Source organism: Bombyx mori, chromosome 14 (genome assembly GCF_030269925.1).
Source record: "Bombyx mori chromosome 14, ASM3026992v2".
In the NCBI taxonomy this organism is placed as follows: Eukaryota; Metazoa; Arthropoda; class Insecta; order Lepidoptera; family Bombycidae; genus Bombyx; species Bombyx mori.
The window spans coordinates 12,814,034-12,830,530 of NC_085120.1; the positions used below are offsets into that span (position 1 = coordinate 12,814,034).

At 36.7% G+C, this 16,497-nt stretch overlaps 1 protein-coding gene across 4 annotated transcripts in view; it reads right to left on the reverse strand.

Annotated features, from left to right (window-relative positions):
• Nucleotides 1-16,497, reverse strand: part of LOC101744498 (neurobeachin) — a 573,788-nt gene that overhangs the window by 304,987 nt on the left and 252,304 nt on the right. For 3 of the 4 annotated variants that reach the window (XM_062672221.1, XM_062672220.1, XM_062672219.1), the window contains exons 9-13: nucleotides 13,782-13,928; nucleotides 13,327-13,641; nucleotides 4,321-4,461; nucleotides 3,881-4,023; nucleotides 1,008-1,221 (exon numbers count right to left, since the gene is read on the reverse strand). In XM_062672221.1, the coding sequence (XP_062528205.1) occupies nucleotides 1,008-1,221; nucleotides 3,881-4,023; nucleotides 4,321-4,461; nucleotides 13,327-13,641; nucleotides 13,782-13,928 (960 nt within the window). Of the gene's footprint in view, nucleotides 1-1,007; nucleotides 1,222-3,880; nucleotides 4,024-4,320; nucleotides 4,462-13,055; nucleotides 13,164-13,326; nucleotides 13,642-13,781; nucleotides 13,929-16,497 lie in introns of all 4 variants that reach the window. The other variant, XM_062672222.1, reaches the window with a different exon arrangement.

The following is a 16,497-nucleotide window of genomic DNA, read 5'->3' on the forward strand; positions in this document are numbered from 1 at the left end:
TGTACTCCACGAAACGAATTTTTATTTGGATCCAGTTAGACGGTACTGAGGATTTTATTTTATAATTTATTTAGAGATTAGTTGAAATTTCACGATTTTATTAATGAAGCGATTTAAATAATAATTACGTTTTGTTGGATATAGTGAAAACTTCATAGCATTTTTGGTAAAGTAATACCAGAGCGACATATTTTATTAGGAGGTTTGTTGTAACCGTAGGGTGTGGAACAGTGTTACCAACAAAGTCGTGAAAGCAAGAGGAACATGCGCTAACAACCATCAAATACAATAAACAAAATCAAAATTGTCACGTGCATATATTTACATTTGTTTCTTGATCGCCAATTAATATTACCTAAATGTTTTATATAAATAATCTCCAACAAACTACGGGCATGTTTTGACGATCAACGAAACATTGTAAATGCAAAAACAAATGCAAATTTTAACCAAAAAAATATGCACCACTTGTGTGTACTCAATTTTTGTCGGGTTCAGCATAGCTATCATTCACTACTATTTCAGACCTTATTGAATAGCTATGAAGTATATTTTTGCCAAAAATTTTTTATTTAAATTAAATATAATATTTATTATAATATTAAATATAATTTCTTTATAATAAAGGTTTCAGTGGAATTTCAACACAGAATACGGCAATGCAAGAAAAAGGAAAAATAATAAGAGAAAAGAGAAGAAAGATTAATCGTATATCTATCTCGTTTCATCATCATGGTACTCAAACTTAAAAAAAAAGGCTGTAATCTGTATTTATGTTTATTGGCATTTAAGTTTTCAAACTATGTATCGTGATCTGAAAGTATCTTGTTTTCCGCATGTTTTCATTTTGTTTCATTCTACTACTGTGCACCCGTCACGTCATTACACTATCAGCCACCATTTCGACAATTTTTCTGTACAAAAACTCCCTGATTTAAGCATTTTGTACTACTGTACATAGTACTCGAAATATTTGTAAGCAGATTTACCGGAAATATCAGACTTACCTGTTTTAATAGCAGATCAGAATTAGGAGAGCAGCAAGTTACAAGATGTTTCGTTAAATGCAGGAAGGAGGCGAGCGTATCAGGCGTCAGGTGGTCTCTGGAGCACCTCTGCAGCATGTGAGAGATCACGAGGAACCCGCGACACTGCAGCATGTGTTGCTGAACCGTGCTGCAGGATTCCACCAAGGAACAAACGAACCCAAGCAGCTTCGAACTGTAAAGTTTTGCTTTTGTATAACTCTCCATACCTTTAGGCTTTTATGCTGTCCTAGTAAGTTTTTTTTTTGGGATGAAAGTTTAGCTCATGGCTAGAAGGCTCGAAGGAATTTATAGTTTCACCAAAACTGGTGAGCAAACTCAAGGGCTAAGCGAGGAAAGAAAGGTTTAGTAACAGTTGCCCGAGCGCCCCCGGAGGATATCTAACAGCTCAAGGCTAGCTGATTCTGCGTTATGAATCTGAATTGCGACCCGTTGAGAAGATCGGACGAGAATTCAGCGGGCTGATTCTCCGGACTCTCTGAGTGAAGCCTCCCATAGCACTGAGACTGGATCGGGTGGGTAGTAAGATCGTGTCTAGGAGGCCAACGGAGATTGACTTCTCCGTGAGCCGGATACTTAGTAAGTTGTCAGCGGGTCTTATTTAAAAAGGTCTTATTTTTACTTTAACTATCAAAAAGCACCAAAGTAATGCTACACCAAATTTGGAATAATAAATAATAAATATAAATTTTACTAACAATCACGCTACGTTAACTGGTCCCGTGATAAGTTCGTAAAGAACTTGTGTTACAGGTACCAGATAACGGAAATAAATGTAAGATTTTTATTATACACATACATATATTTAATATACATCCATAACCCTGGAAAAGACATTTATACTTATCATACAAATATCTTCCCTTGGCGGGATTCGAACCCGCGACCCCCTAGTGTAGTGACCATGTCACTTACCACTACACCAGACGGACGATAATATTTAGTTGCCATTATAGAGAGACTAGCATACGGCCCACCTAATGGTAAGTAATCACCGTCGCTCATGGACATCAACACTGCCACGAGCACAGCGAGTCATTCACTATTAATACCTAAAAATTATCCATGCAATTAATTGAAATACAATTTAATATAAACGAGGCGTATCTAGCGAAAGGTTATTTTTAATGCTTTTAATTTATCAAACGCGTCTTACAAGCAGCTAAGCATGCAAAGAATGTGAAATTGTTTAATACAATATCTGCTCTCGTACGAGGATTACAAATTATCTTAAATGAAACAAGAAGACAAGTACGTGTACTCGTGAGCGTAATCCACCTTTGATGTACGAATTTGAGACAAGGGCGTTCGGTCGTGGCTCACACACAAACCGTTTATATCCGGATATATCCGACTACATCCGGATTCATCCGCCTGTGACACGGGTCGGCGACGGTCGACTCTTTGAGCTGTCATCAAACGGTTGTTGTCGCTTTTTACATTTTGACCTTCGTCAATATATTTATGCACATATTTTTCTATTTTGCAAATATGTAACATACTTGCATTTATTTTTTACTCGCAACAGTTACAAAAACTTTGACAAGAGACGACATTTTTTCTTTTCGTCAATTATATGATGTTTTAGAAAAGACTCAAAATAAAAGAGAATTCCGAAAATTGTATGTATTTTATTGGGTCAATCCTGAAAGTTTTTATTTCCTGACAACTTCATAAAATACCCTCCATTAAATTAATTAAGTTTCACTTAATTTAATAACAGCAACAACCCTATGCTAATGATATTGTCGCCACAGAACGTCCGCCATAAATCTACTCGGTTAAGCGGAGCAGACACCAGGCAATTAGGAGTTGGCAGGAGTTAGTTAAAGTCTCGTATTACCCGGTCGATTCGGATAGCTTGGAATTTGCAGAGGCGATTGCCGGCTGAGAGTGAAAGTGCATTTAGCCGATTAATGCGGTCTTACCCACTAGGAATATTAATGAACGCCTTGAGCGCTCGCTCGCAGATGCTTGCTTACAAAACCCGAAGCGCCCGTGATCCAGTTGCGAAATTTAGAACTTTATTAGCTCAACTAATATGTGCCAACTACCGAGTTGAAAGCCATCAAGAAACTTGTTCCTTCCTCGCCACGCCTTATGTAGTAGTCCCTTAGATAAACTTGTGAGGTAATGTGATAGTACTACATAATAATATGTACTCGTAAGTAGTAGTAAGACTACACGACGATCGCAACCACTCTGTCATGAGTGAAACGTTTGAGTATAAGTAGTAATATAATATTGGAATGTATTAAATCCTTACAATAGTACCTATGTAGTTAAATTATATAATTCTGAATTTTTTATTCATTAAAACAATTCACGATTCACCGTAGGACTTGTCGATAGGTTTTTTATTCATAAGCTTCATATAAAACGAAATAAGTACTTCAAGAAAAATGAGGATAACATTTTTAACTGCTTTAATATTAAAATACCATATTTTGTATGAATGTTTTGCTAGCAATAAATGAAGAATACCATCGCGTAAAGTCTTTAGGTGGTCACATTTGGCAGATCAAAAAAAGAAAACCGTCTACTGGTGGTAGGAACTCTTGTGAGTCCGCACGGGTAGGTACCACCGCCCTGCCTATTTCTGCTGTGAAGCAGTAATGCGTTTCGGTTTGAAGGGTGGGGCAGCCGTTGTAACTATACTGAGACCATAAAACTCATATCTCAAGGTGGGTGGCGGCATTTACGTTGTAGATGTCTATGGGCTCCGATAATCACTTAACATCAGGTGGGCCGTGAACTCGTCCACCCAACTAAGCAACAAAAAAATAAATAAATAAACGGTGTAAGTTGGTCTTTAAAGTACCAGGATAACATACCATAGCAAGGGATCTCGTTTGGGATCGTTCGGCGGCGCGTCGTGCTGTAGGTCGAGTTGAGAAAACAGCGGAAATAAGACTTGCACTCCCCCTATCGAGTTCAGAGCGCTGTGTATCGAATGCGTCACGACTGCTTTCACTTCCTATTGTAATAAATAAAACATCATATAAAAACTCACGTATTGATTGAAAATAAGTATGATTTCACACAATGAAAGATGGAAAGGTATTAATTATGTAGTCTTTATTGTACTGAGTTTAAATCCAGAAACTTTTTTTGCAATTCAAATAAATATAGTGCTTAATATTTAAAACTCATTTAAGAATAAACACTACAACAAATTCATATGGTCCATATCGTAAAATCAGTTTTACACATTATTTTTGCAAGAAATTGTTTAATAGATACCAGGGCATCATAATTGCAAAGGAGGTTTCACCTGTAACATTAGGGCGTGGGGCGTGTGCACGAAGTAAGAAACGTTGCCCTTGGGTGCTGATTGGAGACACAGCTGGCCATCCGTCGCGACCGGATTATACATGAACACTATCGCAGACGACAGCTTACCGTCGTATAACACCTGGACACGGAAATCGAAATTAAAGAAAAGATTACGTAATATTTTTATTGTAAGAATTAAACAAAAAAGAAATATGGTTTTTGATGTCATTAATTTCAAAGATTCCGAGATCAAATTAAGGTAATACTAGAATATTAATATGTTGGAGTAAATCAAGTAACGCAAAAATTATATAATTTCATTATTAAAAATATCAAATAATATTATACTGATTTATTCATGAAAACAAGCACATACAACAAACAGCGAAGCACTACACCAGAGAAACACACAAAACTTTAAGCTAGTGTATAAGCACATAGATATTTTGTGAATATTATAATAATATGTCTTTATGTAAAGTCGTTATTTATGAGCTAAAACCATTATTAGTATCTAAATCTAGTTAATAGCAGTAGGGCACTTTGAAACATGACCATAAGATTATTTTCGACTTTAAATGTTTATTTTTTTTCCAGTCCCGTAGATAGATACTTTTTTTCGCATGAGATATTATGATGTTATGATATAATTCAAAAGTTGCGCAACACAGAGAAATCATTAAAATTCCCTGACGTACTAATATGAGATATGACGTGCATATGATAAATTGAAAGAGTACTTTAATAAAACTAACTACGCATGCATCAAAGTGATCCTGAATTACTATTAATAGAAAAAAAGATAGGTAACATGCACACAACATCCAAAAACATGTTCATTTCATAAATATGAAACACAGTAGTAATATTATAGTAGTTAATGGTAGGCAGCGGCTTGGCTTTGCCCCGGGCATTGCTGAAGTCCATGGGCGACGGTTACCACTCACCATCAGATGGGCCGTATGCTCGTCTGCTTACAAGGGCAATAAAAAATAAAATATTTTATAATTTCTGTTACGGTACAGGCGGTGCGCGAATCATTTCAAGAAATATGCGTGTCATTTTCAGTTCAGTAGTAGCTACAATCAAAGATTATATAAATGCATAGCTGGCTACAGTTTCAGATATACATTAACTATGGTTCAATAATATTTTTATTGCAGAACAAAAATATACAAACACTTTGAAAAAATCATTTTAGGTCTCTCCTGCGTAACATTCGTGTTGGCTTTCAAAAAGTTTTTGTAGCGTTGTCAACTACAAACTAGCTAAATCTAATTCTCTATTTTGTATGCATTGTTCGTGGATGTTAAAAATATTCCTCTATTCTAATACTGCGTGAACAAAATGGGTCCAGTTTAATTAAGTTTTGTTGGAAGCTTCAATTTAACTTAGATCTTCTCATTATGAAAATCATTTCGTTTACAGAATCTTATGTTTGTTTTTTAAACGGTTCGAATATGTTTTAGAATTTTACCGCATATTTTTATTCAGGATCAGATCGAAATAAAATAAATAAATAAACATTTCTAAGATGTTGCTTAACTTAGCAGATTTTCTAGTGAAATCTGGTGCATTAAGGCTAATCTAAGTACCGTCTCGACGGGAGAGCACTTAGCTTCCTCTGTTGCCTGTCAGCCTGGTAAGTGCAGCAATATCTTAGCTTAATAATTTATGAAAAAAACCGGATGAAAGAAACATTAACTTAAATATCAAATAGTCAAACAAACGTTCTTAAATATGTCAAAATTTTATGTTAACTGTCAAACAAATTTTATTTCAACTGTCTATAATAAAATTCTACGAAAGTTTGGAAACCATTCAAAACACTAAGCGCGGCTAGTAAATGCTTCACAATGGAATCATTTGTACCGTGACAAAACTATTTCCTCGTAGCTTATGGTATCCTGGTAATTCAGCAACTGTGTAAAGTAGGACGCTTGCATAGTTTGCAGGCAACTGAGATACTTTGTTCGGCTTATGGTGTAAGTTGCTGAGTTATGGTGGGGCGTTCTGTCGCCGTAGCGCTTTATTGCATACCTAAGTTTAAGTTTAACTCTGCCATTGCCGGTCCCAAGCCCGGATGAGAAAGGAGGAGGGTTGAGTAGAGCTGGACATTCCTACCGTAAAACGTCAACGCCGAGCACTGGGCGGCGGGAAATAACCCAGCCCCCGGATCCAACCAGAGACCCGGAGCGGGACCAGTTTGCCGTGAAGGACTAAATCCCTTCGAAATACTGATGTGGAAGGACGTGGGAACCCACCACAATTACATCCCAAGAGAGTCATGGACAGAGAAACATTTAAACTGTTTCAAGGCCATGACCACGACCCTCAGTAATGAGGAAACCGACGCAAGGAGGAGGAAGTTTAAGTTAGCAAGCGTAGCTGGAATAAGTTCCGCGTTGTTACAAAAGAAAACAATTGTGTAAGTTATTTTTAAGTGTAATTCTAATTTTAAATAGTTTTTTATTGCCCTTGTAGACAGACGAACATACGGCCCACCTGATGGTGAGTGGTTACCGGCACCCATGGACGTCAGCTATCCCAGGGCCAAAGCCAAGCCGCTGTCTAGCGTTTAATACTCTCCACAAGCCTGGTTTGAAGAAGGTAATGTCATAGCGCTCGGGAAACATCGTGGAGGGGAGCTCATTCCAAAGCCGGATAATGCGTGGCAAAAAACATCTCATAATAGGATTATCTCAAACAATTTAAGTCTGTATGGCACATTGTGAGTCAAGTTTATCACAGTATCACCTGCCCATTTATTCCGCGAAGTATTCACACGCTCTGGATCAAAGACTGAAGAATTAACGACTATTAAATACAAATGATAGTCAACCGGGCGTCTCTAGGTGGTTGCAGGGAATTTGCTATCCACTAATAATACATTAATATTAAAGTTAATTTAAAAGAAAATATATTTGTGAAAAGTAATACACGATTATCGGACTCCAAATTAGGATTCCCTATACTTATAACATATACTTTTTATTAAACACACAGACAAAGAGCCAACCCGTTTGTCATGCGAATCATTTTCCGATGTGCGACTCGAACCCGTGGCGTGGCAATCAGGAGGCGATAACTCTGTGCCAACGAGTCATCATGATAATTTCACTACTAGGACAACATAATCAACAAGATGTGAATATGAACGAACACTGCCGCTTACTCCATATCGTTCGGCATAGAAAAGTTTTCGAATTTGTCAACACAGGGTTCGTGTATAACTCCTCTCAAGGAATTTAATATTAAAGTAGGCACAAGGCGTCCCGGCCGCTCGTTACCCGGTCTTGTTTACTCCGTTACTTACTTCTTTATAACTCGAATATTGGAATAAACAATTCATGAATGTGGAGCACATTCTCTGCTAGTAAACATCAGGGGGGGGGGGGGGGAATTAGGTACGTCTCGTTGTATTCGGGTTAACAACGCTGGTTGTTCGAGGTTAAAACTTTTGATGTAATCGTTAAGGTACACTTTCAAACGCAACACACAATTAATTAATTACTGGTGGTAGGACCTCTTGTGAGTCCGCACGAGTAGGTACCACCACCCTGCCTATTTCTGCCGTGAAGCAGTAATGCGTTTCGGTTTGAAGGGTGGGGCAGCCGTTGTAACTATACTTGAGACCTTGGAACTTATACCTCAAGGTGGGTGGCGCATTTGCGTCGTAGATGTCTATGGGCTCCAGTAACCGCTTAACACCAGGTGGGCTGTGAGATCGTCCACCCACCTAGGCAATAAAAAAAAAATGAACGTACCCACTGAAGTTATCATAAATATGTGAGCGCGGTTCGTCGAAGATATAATTCCCGCATATGCATTAAATTTTCATTTATTATTATGGATGCAAAAAATCTCATCTTTATGTTCAACGATGCAAGCACCAGCGAACCGCGGCATCAAGCCTCGCTCTTAAAACACTCCAGAAATATAATTTCGTTTATTGAAAATGTACCAGTATTTTCTTTAAAAAGAGTTCATTTCAACAAACATTATTGTGATTTTTTTTTTTCGAAGCAAAAATAGGAGACTTGATCTTAATAGAATCTGCAGTCTCAGCAGAAATACACATTTTTGGATATTTAGTTTAATCGTATATTTAATTAGCTTGTCATTAAGCTTTTATTATGAATATATCCGTTCGGTTAATAGGCTCGTGTGGTTTATATGCTAATAAAAAATAAGTTAGGAAAGTGAAAAAAGTCTTTTAAATAAAATCAAATAAAAGTAAACCAGACTACTAACATTGTAATTGATGCTCGGAAAAAAACACAAAGAGTGATGGAAAAGTGAAAATATAGTTGAATTTTCTTGTGACTGTTTCTTCCTCTACCTATTTGCTGATAGCCTAAGAGGATATTTCAGATACGCCCGGATCGGTTGGTGAGTTCAGGGGCTCATCCTAAGAGAATTTGCTAACACTAGCCCTAGTAAGAGCAGTGCTTCGCAGAACCTATCTAAGGTCTCAGTTTTTACAGTACAACGGCTACCCCACTTTTCGAACCGAAACGCATTACTGCTTCACGGCAGTAATAGGCAGGGTGGTGGTGCCTACCCGGGTGGACTCACAAGACGTCCTAGCACCAGTAAAATGCTTATTGTATTTATAATTTAAAATTCGGAATGATGGAAATTATCAAATAAATTAGATTAACATTAGCAATTAGACGAATCAAAGGTCCCGTCGTCACTCGGTAATTACGCTCGGTAGTCCATAATTTAATTTAAAAATCAATTAGAAAACTTTTAACGACTTCCCCAGCGGAGATTTTTTTCTTTAATTTATTCAGAATATTTTAATTCAGAAGCGAAGAATTATAAATGTACGCTCATTTTTGTTCTGATAGAGATTTGTTTGATTTTTTCCATTGTAATAATTTAACTTCTAGTTTTAAGTAAAGTAAACAATATTAATTTATTGACGTACATAAAAACCGTAGTCGCCCGGTGACCACTATAACTGTAAAGTAATCGATACGTCGAATTTAATAAAAAGGAAACAAAAAAGAAAGCGACATTTAATTCTAAGCATAATTTTAGTTATACAATTTAATATAAATAAATTTGGTGGACTTTTCATTCATTTCCTAAAGCCATGAGAAACTACGAGAGGGTCTCTTGATACTTGATTATATTTCCCATTCGAGATCTTACATAAACAATAATACATACGTCGGAGACGGTCATTTATTTGGTAGATAAACAAAACGCAGCACTTTTTTTTCCTAACTATGCTGATAGCCTTGAGAGGCTATTTCAGCTTCACCCTAACGTTTGTAGGTGAGCTCACGGGGCTCAAACCGGAGTGTTGCTAACACTGACCCTAGCAAGTAGTAGCAAGAGCAATGCTTCGCAGAATCTACCACCGGATCGGAAACGCGACCCACTGAGATCCGGCGAGAAACTCAGTGGGCTGTGTCTATGCGTTAATTCGCTCACCGAGCCTTTCGTCGCAAGCGACGGGTTCGACGAGGACAGTGACCGGTGCTTCTGGTGCCTAAAAGCACCGTTAATGGATCGGGAGGATTCGTAATGACATGCTTTGGGCGAAGTCGAATGTTTACCATTCGGTCTACAGGATCGGGTGGCGCAGCACGATTCCCGAGAGATGACAGCACAATTGCGGTATTGTCGGAACTCGGCTAACTTCGTGCTACGACAGAGCCTGGCCGATGGAGAGGGAAAAGACTCCATCACACTAACCAACCAGCCTTCATGAAGAGCGGTGCCTCCGTCTTAAGAACTGTTAATCGTTTTCCTTCGCTAACGATCAAGTCACACGAGACCACTGGCTTCCGAACTAGAATTCCCTGTACCGTGGGCACCAGACTGATATACATACTTATATACAGACGAAAAGCAAACAAACTTGTTCATCACACAATGTTTGCCCGAAGCGAGAATCGAACCCACTACGCTCGAATCAAGAATCAGGTGCGTTAACTACCGTGCCACCGAATCGCTAGATATACACTCACAAGTACCAGGTCATCATAAAACTGAAAGACGTTTCAATAGTTATAAGTGAAATAGTAACAAGTTTGTTCATCTTCAAAAAAACTCATGAGTAAATCATATGTTCAGGCCGTCTCAAATCGGCCATCATATTCTTAACTGTTCCTTTTATATTAGTTCTACAAATACAGCACGAAAGTATATTAAACTCCACTGGCAATCTACAAAACGAATATTGACATTACCCAAAATAGAAACATAAAGAGCTTTTTTACTTCGCAAATTACGAATTCAAAGAGATTTACTTTCTCGTCGGGAGATTATAGGAATCCGTGAAGAACTAATTAAACATCGTAACAAGCTTTGCGAGCTAACAGAGCGGAAACAAAACCGTTTTACAGATAAAATAATTTAATGCAAATTCAATTCGATTAGTTCTTATTGTGAAAACGGAATAATACACACAGCTCCTCGTTTCGCGACCAGAATGAAAAGAATAATTCACGATATTTATAATATATAGACACAATCTTTATAAATTGCATGCATACACGGTGACTGTATAGTGATATTCAATATTAAGTAAGTACTATTAATATTGTTACGCCGCTAAGAATAACGCCATCTATCGCCGAATAGCAAAAACAACCATCAAAAAATGTAGTGAGATCGAGCGTTAGAGAAGTACAACGCCATCTGTTGTCAAATGACGGAAACGCATGTCGAAAATACTCGACTAGTGAGGAATGTTCTCGATAATTCTAGGGATGTCGTATCGACTATAAAAGCGTTGCAGAGGTGGCCCGTAATCATTTACTCGAACCTACACAGCGAACGGATCACCTGAAGCGAAGCGGAAGAAGTGAGTTGAGAATTTTAGTGTTCTGTGAGTGATTTAAGTGTTCATACAGTCACAATTTGCACTTCGGAAGTTTTTTTATTTATTCCGCACCCCAGCGCGTAATAATATTGATCTACAAACGAGGCACAGTTTTAGTGAAAGAAAAAAAAGTTGAAAAGTTACAATAAACAATACGCACATACGATGGAAAATATAAATTCACAAATTTTGCTATATTTCCTATATATGTTTGACATAAAAGGTTTATAATCTGTCGCTTATATTACTACGTATTATTACGCGGATACGGACGACTTAGGGTGTTTTAGGTCGACATTTGAATACTGAGTTAAGTACACTACTACACGATACCAAGAACATATAAAGGGTCAATTGTATCGATCGCTGGACGTCTGATTTTGAAAACCCTTCAGAGATATCCGAAGCTAAGCCACTGGTAAGATGTAATTCTGTGGTAAACTCGCTTTATCCATAAATGTGTTCTAAACTTTATAACTACCTATGTGTTAAAATCTATTAAAACAGCGAAACCTAACGAGAGCGTGAACAATGCTATCTATCTCGAAACAAGACGTACCTCCTACATTTGTATTAAAAAAATATAGAACCTATTTTCCAACTCGCGCGTGATTGCTTCGCAGCAAAAAAAATAGATGATATCAAACAAATTTTTCTCTGACGCACGATTCATCCATACAAAAAACATTTCTTTGTGTATTCTAGAGAGAAAAGCCTCAAATGAACATCGGATAGTTATTCAAGAACGAATAACGTTTTCGAAGTTACGTAATTCGAGTTTAGCGGCCACTTTATGTTGCCGAGTTGTCTGCGACTAGCATTGAACTCACGTACTTGTTCACAAACTGATATATTATGTATTAGAAATGTTCGGAATATTAGTTATAATAGTACTCGTAGTAATAATATTTTGCAATGATTTCTTCGTGCTTATACTTTGTATGTGTTTTTAGTTTGTTACTAGTTTTAGAGTGTAATGCATTCCGTTTCAAGCAAAGCTGCATATTGAACTACATAACTTTTGTCTTAAGATTGAAGTATTCATACATTTAGATGGCAAAATTGTGAACACACTTTTAGTCAGTCTATTTCGTCACAACTTCGACTGGCTGCACCAATTTGAATATGTTTTCATTAGAATATCAAAAAGAACACTACTTAATATTATTGTTCTATAACCAAAATTATTATAGTATTTGATTTTTTTTTAAATCAACTATAATAATTAATACTCGTAAAATAAATAGATTGTTAAATCCGATGAAAAAACAGTTATGGCAATATTTAAAAATAGTAAATGAAAACTGTGAAAATATAAAATTGAATACGCTTACATACGCTCACAATGCTCAGAATTTATAGCATTCTATTATTTTTGTTCAAGTAGCAAAACTTGGACATTTGTATTGAGAACTATATAGTTTCTGACAATAGACAAGTTTTGGGACAGTCGGGCCATGCGATTAGTAAACGTATGGAAATCTCTTTGTAAGCCGCTCGCTTTCTTAATGCACTAGTTGTTTTGTTTAAGCCATTTATACGACGATACATTTATATTGCTTTTCGGATAAAGTATCCGTGACGGTCCAGACAACACAGCATCTTCCGCACAAAAGCGTTTCACAAACGCGGGCATTAACTCGCCTTTTGTTACTTCTTTATCTTTCGTCGCCTAAACGATTTTCAATTAAATCTGTCGCCGAGTTGAAACGATTATCTTGAGCACTTAATTCTAAATTGTTTTGCCCAAATAACATTACGAAACCCAAGAGGCATGCGAAATAAATGATCCGAAAGCATCAGGATATCATGAAGTTAGTAGAAGTTTCACGGGCATCATTAAACCAGGGTTAGATTTCGGATGCGAATCTAAAATTGAACTGTCTTACGTCGTGAACGTTTTGCATCGGGTCATGTATAAGTTCTCCGTAGCGGTCTACGCGGACTTCTGTAGTCGGAAGCTGCATTGGACACTCCGAGTCGAAGCGAAACTGACCCTGTCACCACAAGTAAACGGAAAAACACGAATGACATTAAATGTACGTGAGATTATTATTAGGAGTAGTGAATGTTTCAGAATTATGTGTTTTTGTGACGGACAAACAGAAGCTAGTAACAAACACACAAAATTGTAAGGGGCAAGCGACGCTGCATGCTTACACGCTTGCATGCTTCGATATCTACGAGCAGGGAGGCATGCGCGGCAGCCACTTCTCGCGCCTCATCCGCCAGCCGGCGTCCCCGGGGCGTCGCGTCTTCTTTAAATACTACGCATGCTCCTTCTGTTTCTGTTCTCCTAGTATCTTCTTGCGAAGCGGACTCCAGGGATACGGGTTCGGGGGTTCGGGGGGGAGAGGATTCAGTATCTGGAGGTGGAGCGTCAGCGTTTTCAAGCATGGGAGCGGTCGTCTCGCTCACCCTTTTGTGGTTCTCCGGTAAACTGATGTTGCATTCGTTGTCGAAACGGAACTGACTCTGTTGATCCACGGTCGGCAGGAAATAAAGTTAAAATATGTCTTTACAATAAATTAAACAAAGATTTAAAAGGCAAATTATGTTCTTTGTAACCTTTTACTTATAATTTAAGTACCGTATTGCTGTATTTCTAATCTTACCTTGTATCCGGGCCCTAATCTATGCATGGCGCATATCTGGTGAGTAGTTAGAGCTTCTCCGAACAGGTATATGGCTGCCATCTGTCCGCAGAACACCCTCTCCTCGTCCAATTCAGCTGTAGCACCGATGTAGCACTTGTCGAATGGCTGAAACAATATTGGTAGTAGTAACAAAAGTACTTTGAAGTATGCAACTTTGAATCCGCTCCTTTCTTCCCGATGCTGTGTCCTAGGCTGTCGACGTTTTTATTTATTACTGCGGTACATTATCAGCACACCTGATACTAAAGAGTTATCAGCTTTAAGATACAAGGTCAAAGCCACTACTCACTTAGATACTTCAGGTGGAATTTGCATTGCATCAGAACCGCCGCCAACTGTTTTAGAGTATTTTCAAACCTCGTTTGAAAAAGAGCATGTTACAGCTTAGGATACACTCATCACGTTTGCTTAGCAACGATATCAGGTAGAACAGTGGCATCAGATCATGCTGGTTTGTAGGATAGTAATGTACAGGTATCTTGTCTTGTATCTACTATATGTATATATTATATAATATGTATTTACTGTCGACGAATGATGTGTGAAAAATAAAGGAGGTTTAAGGATCCCAAATATTAGTAATTTCAAATTATTATTACGGTATCCATTCCAGCCGTCTAATTTAATTTCGCTTCAATGAAATTACTATTTATTCAACAACTGTATTTGAATTTCAAAAACATGCGAGAGAAACGGCGCTTATTATTCAGAGCATTAATCAACATCAGACGAAATATTCCAAGTAAATCGTTAATTTAATTATGATGACAATTATCTCGACATTTCAAGTCAACAGTTATATTTAGTTTGTAATTAAAGTAACAAAAATATGTTGCTAGGGTTGGTAGCCTTTAGTATTTTTTTTTATATCTCCAATTTCGATACATATTGCGGTAAACATTTCGGCAATCTAAATATCTATTAATAAACTATTAGGGTTACTACTAATTATTATTTAAGGGTTAAATAAGCTAAAAATTAAACAAAAAAAACTCGCTTAAATATCAAATCTTTTATCCTATTGATACTGGTTAGGGGTTAGGATATTAGAGTTATAAAATTATTGCATCGTCAATGATTTTTGATGCGTATGTATTTTCAAGTTAATCGGACGTTGAGGAGTCGGTAACATAACCTTCAACTGTTACAAACAAACATATAAAATATATGTACATACCAAGCTAATAAAAACGTTTTAAAATCAATTCAATTATGGTTCATTATCTGATAAAGAATGTCCGAAAAGAAGCTTTAGAATTACATAGATTAAAACGTCTATATATTAGCTTGGTTCTATGTTATGGTAAAATTAAAAAGGACTAGATTTATTATTGGTCCTATGGCGACCGAGCCAGTGGCGGTGAAAACTTGTCTAATATAAAACGAACGAGGTTAGATCATGTAATTTATTGGCGGCATCCCGGCCCAATAAACGTTCAGAGCTTTCGCCGACAGAAAACATGTTTGTGCAGAATAACTGTTCAGTTTAACCACATAATAGGATAGTTTTGCGTCACTCAAGAGGATGATTCTATTACGAAGTAACTCCACGTAAACATACAAAAATGTAATCAAAATTAAACCGATAAAAATTTGATTTTGTTTGTTATCTTTCAATTGATTTAATAATATTTTTTGTTGGATTTTTACATTATAATAGTAGTAGTTTTGTATATTGAAATTGTCTAGTATGTTCCTTTTTATAGTTTTAGTATTAATTAAACTTTACCGTTAGCGCTTAATATTTATTACTAGATATAGTAACTGATTAACAATAGTTTTAATATATTATATAATAAATATTTTACTTCAAAAAAGGAGGTTCTCAATTCGACTATGTTTTTTTTTAATGTTTGTTACCTCATAACTTTTAACTAGGTAAATCGATTTTGATGATTCTTTTTTTATTAGAAAGCTGACGCTTTCCGTATGGTCCCATTTCAATTCAGTCCAGTTCTGATAATGGTATCCACGAGAAAACCATACAAGTCTTAAATATGCATTAAGTACGTGCGCGACAAATAGATGAATAACTCAATATCACGCCAACCGATTTCGAAGATTTTTGTTTTAGTGTATATTAATTTGTTTTGAAATATCTTTTTTTTCTATTTGAAGTCGGTTTGTGTTAAAGAATGTCTACTTACAATTATTAGGACCAAGAGACCATTAAAAAAGGGATTTTATTGTAATAAAACATTTCAAAGCGACTATCACTCCTAATCCCGAAACACTAAAGTACTAGGAAAGCATAAAACTCAAGATGTGTCCGTCATATTACTTTTCATTATTCAATTCGGTGAGCCGGATATAGGCTCCGATTTATACAGGAATTCCTTTGGATCGCGGCATACGTGGTGAAAAACTTGTCTAATATAAAATAAACGAGCTAGACCGAGAAATTTATCGATAGAATTCGGGGCCAATAAACGTGCCGAGATCTCCCCTCGCCACACATGTTTGCTTCGAACACCAGTTTTACCAGAACAAAGGTTACATTAATCCTGCAATAAATTCGCTATTTATCTTTAGACGAGAGTAATTGAAGACATTCAGGATAATAATTGGTGTTAATAAAACAATTACGACTATAAATCTTGAATATAAAGTTTTATTAAGTGTTGTAATTCAGGGATTATTTAAGGAATAACAGTTAGTATAGGTATTATATTAA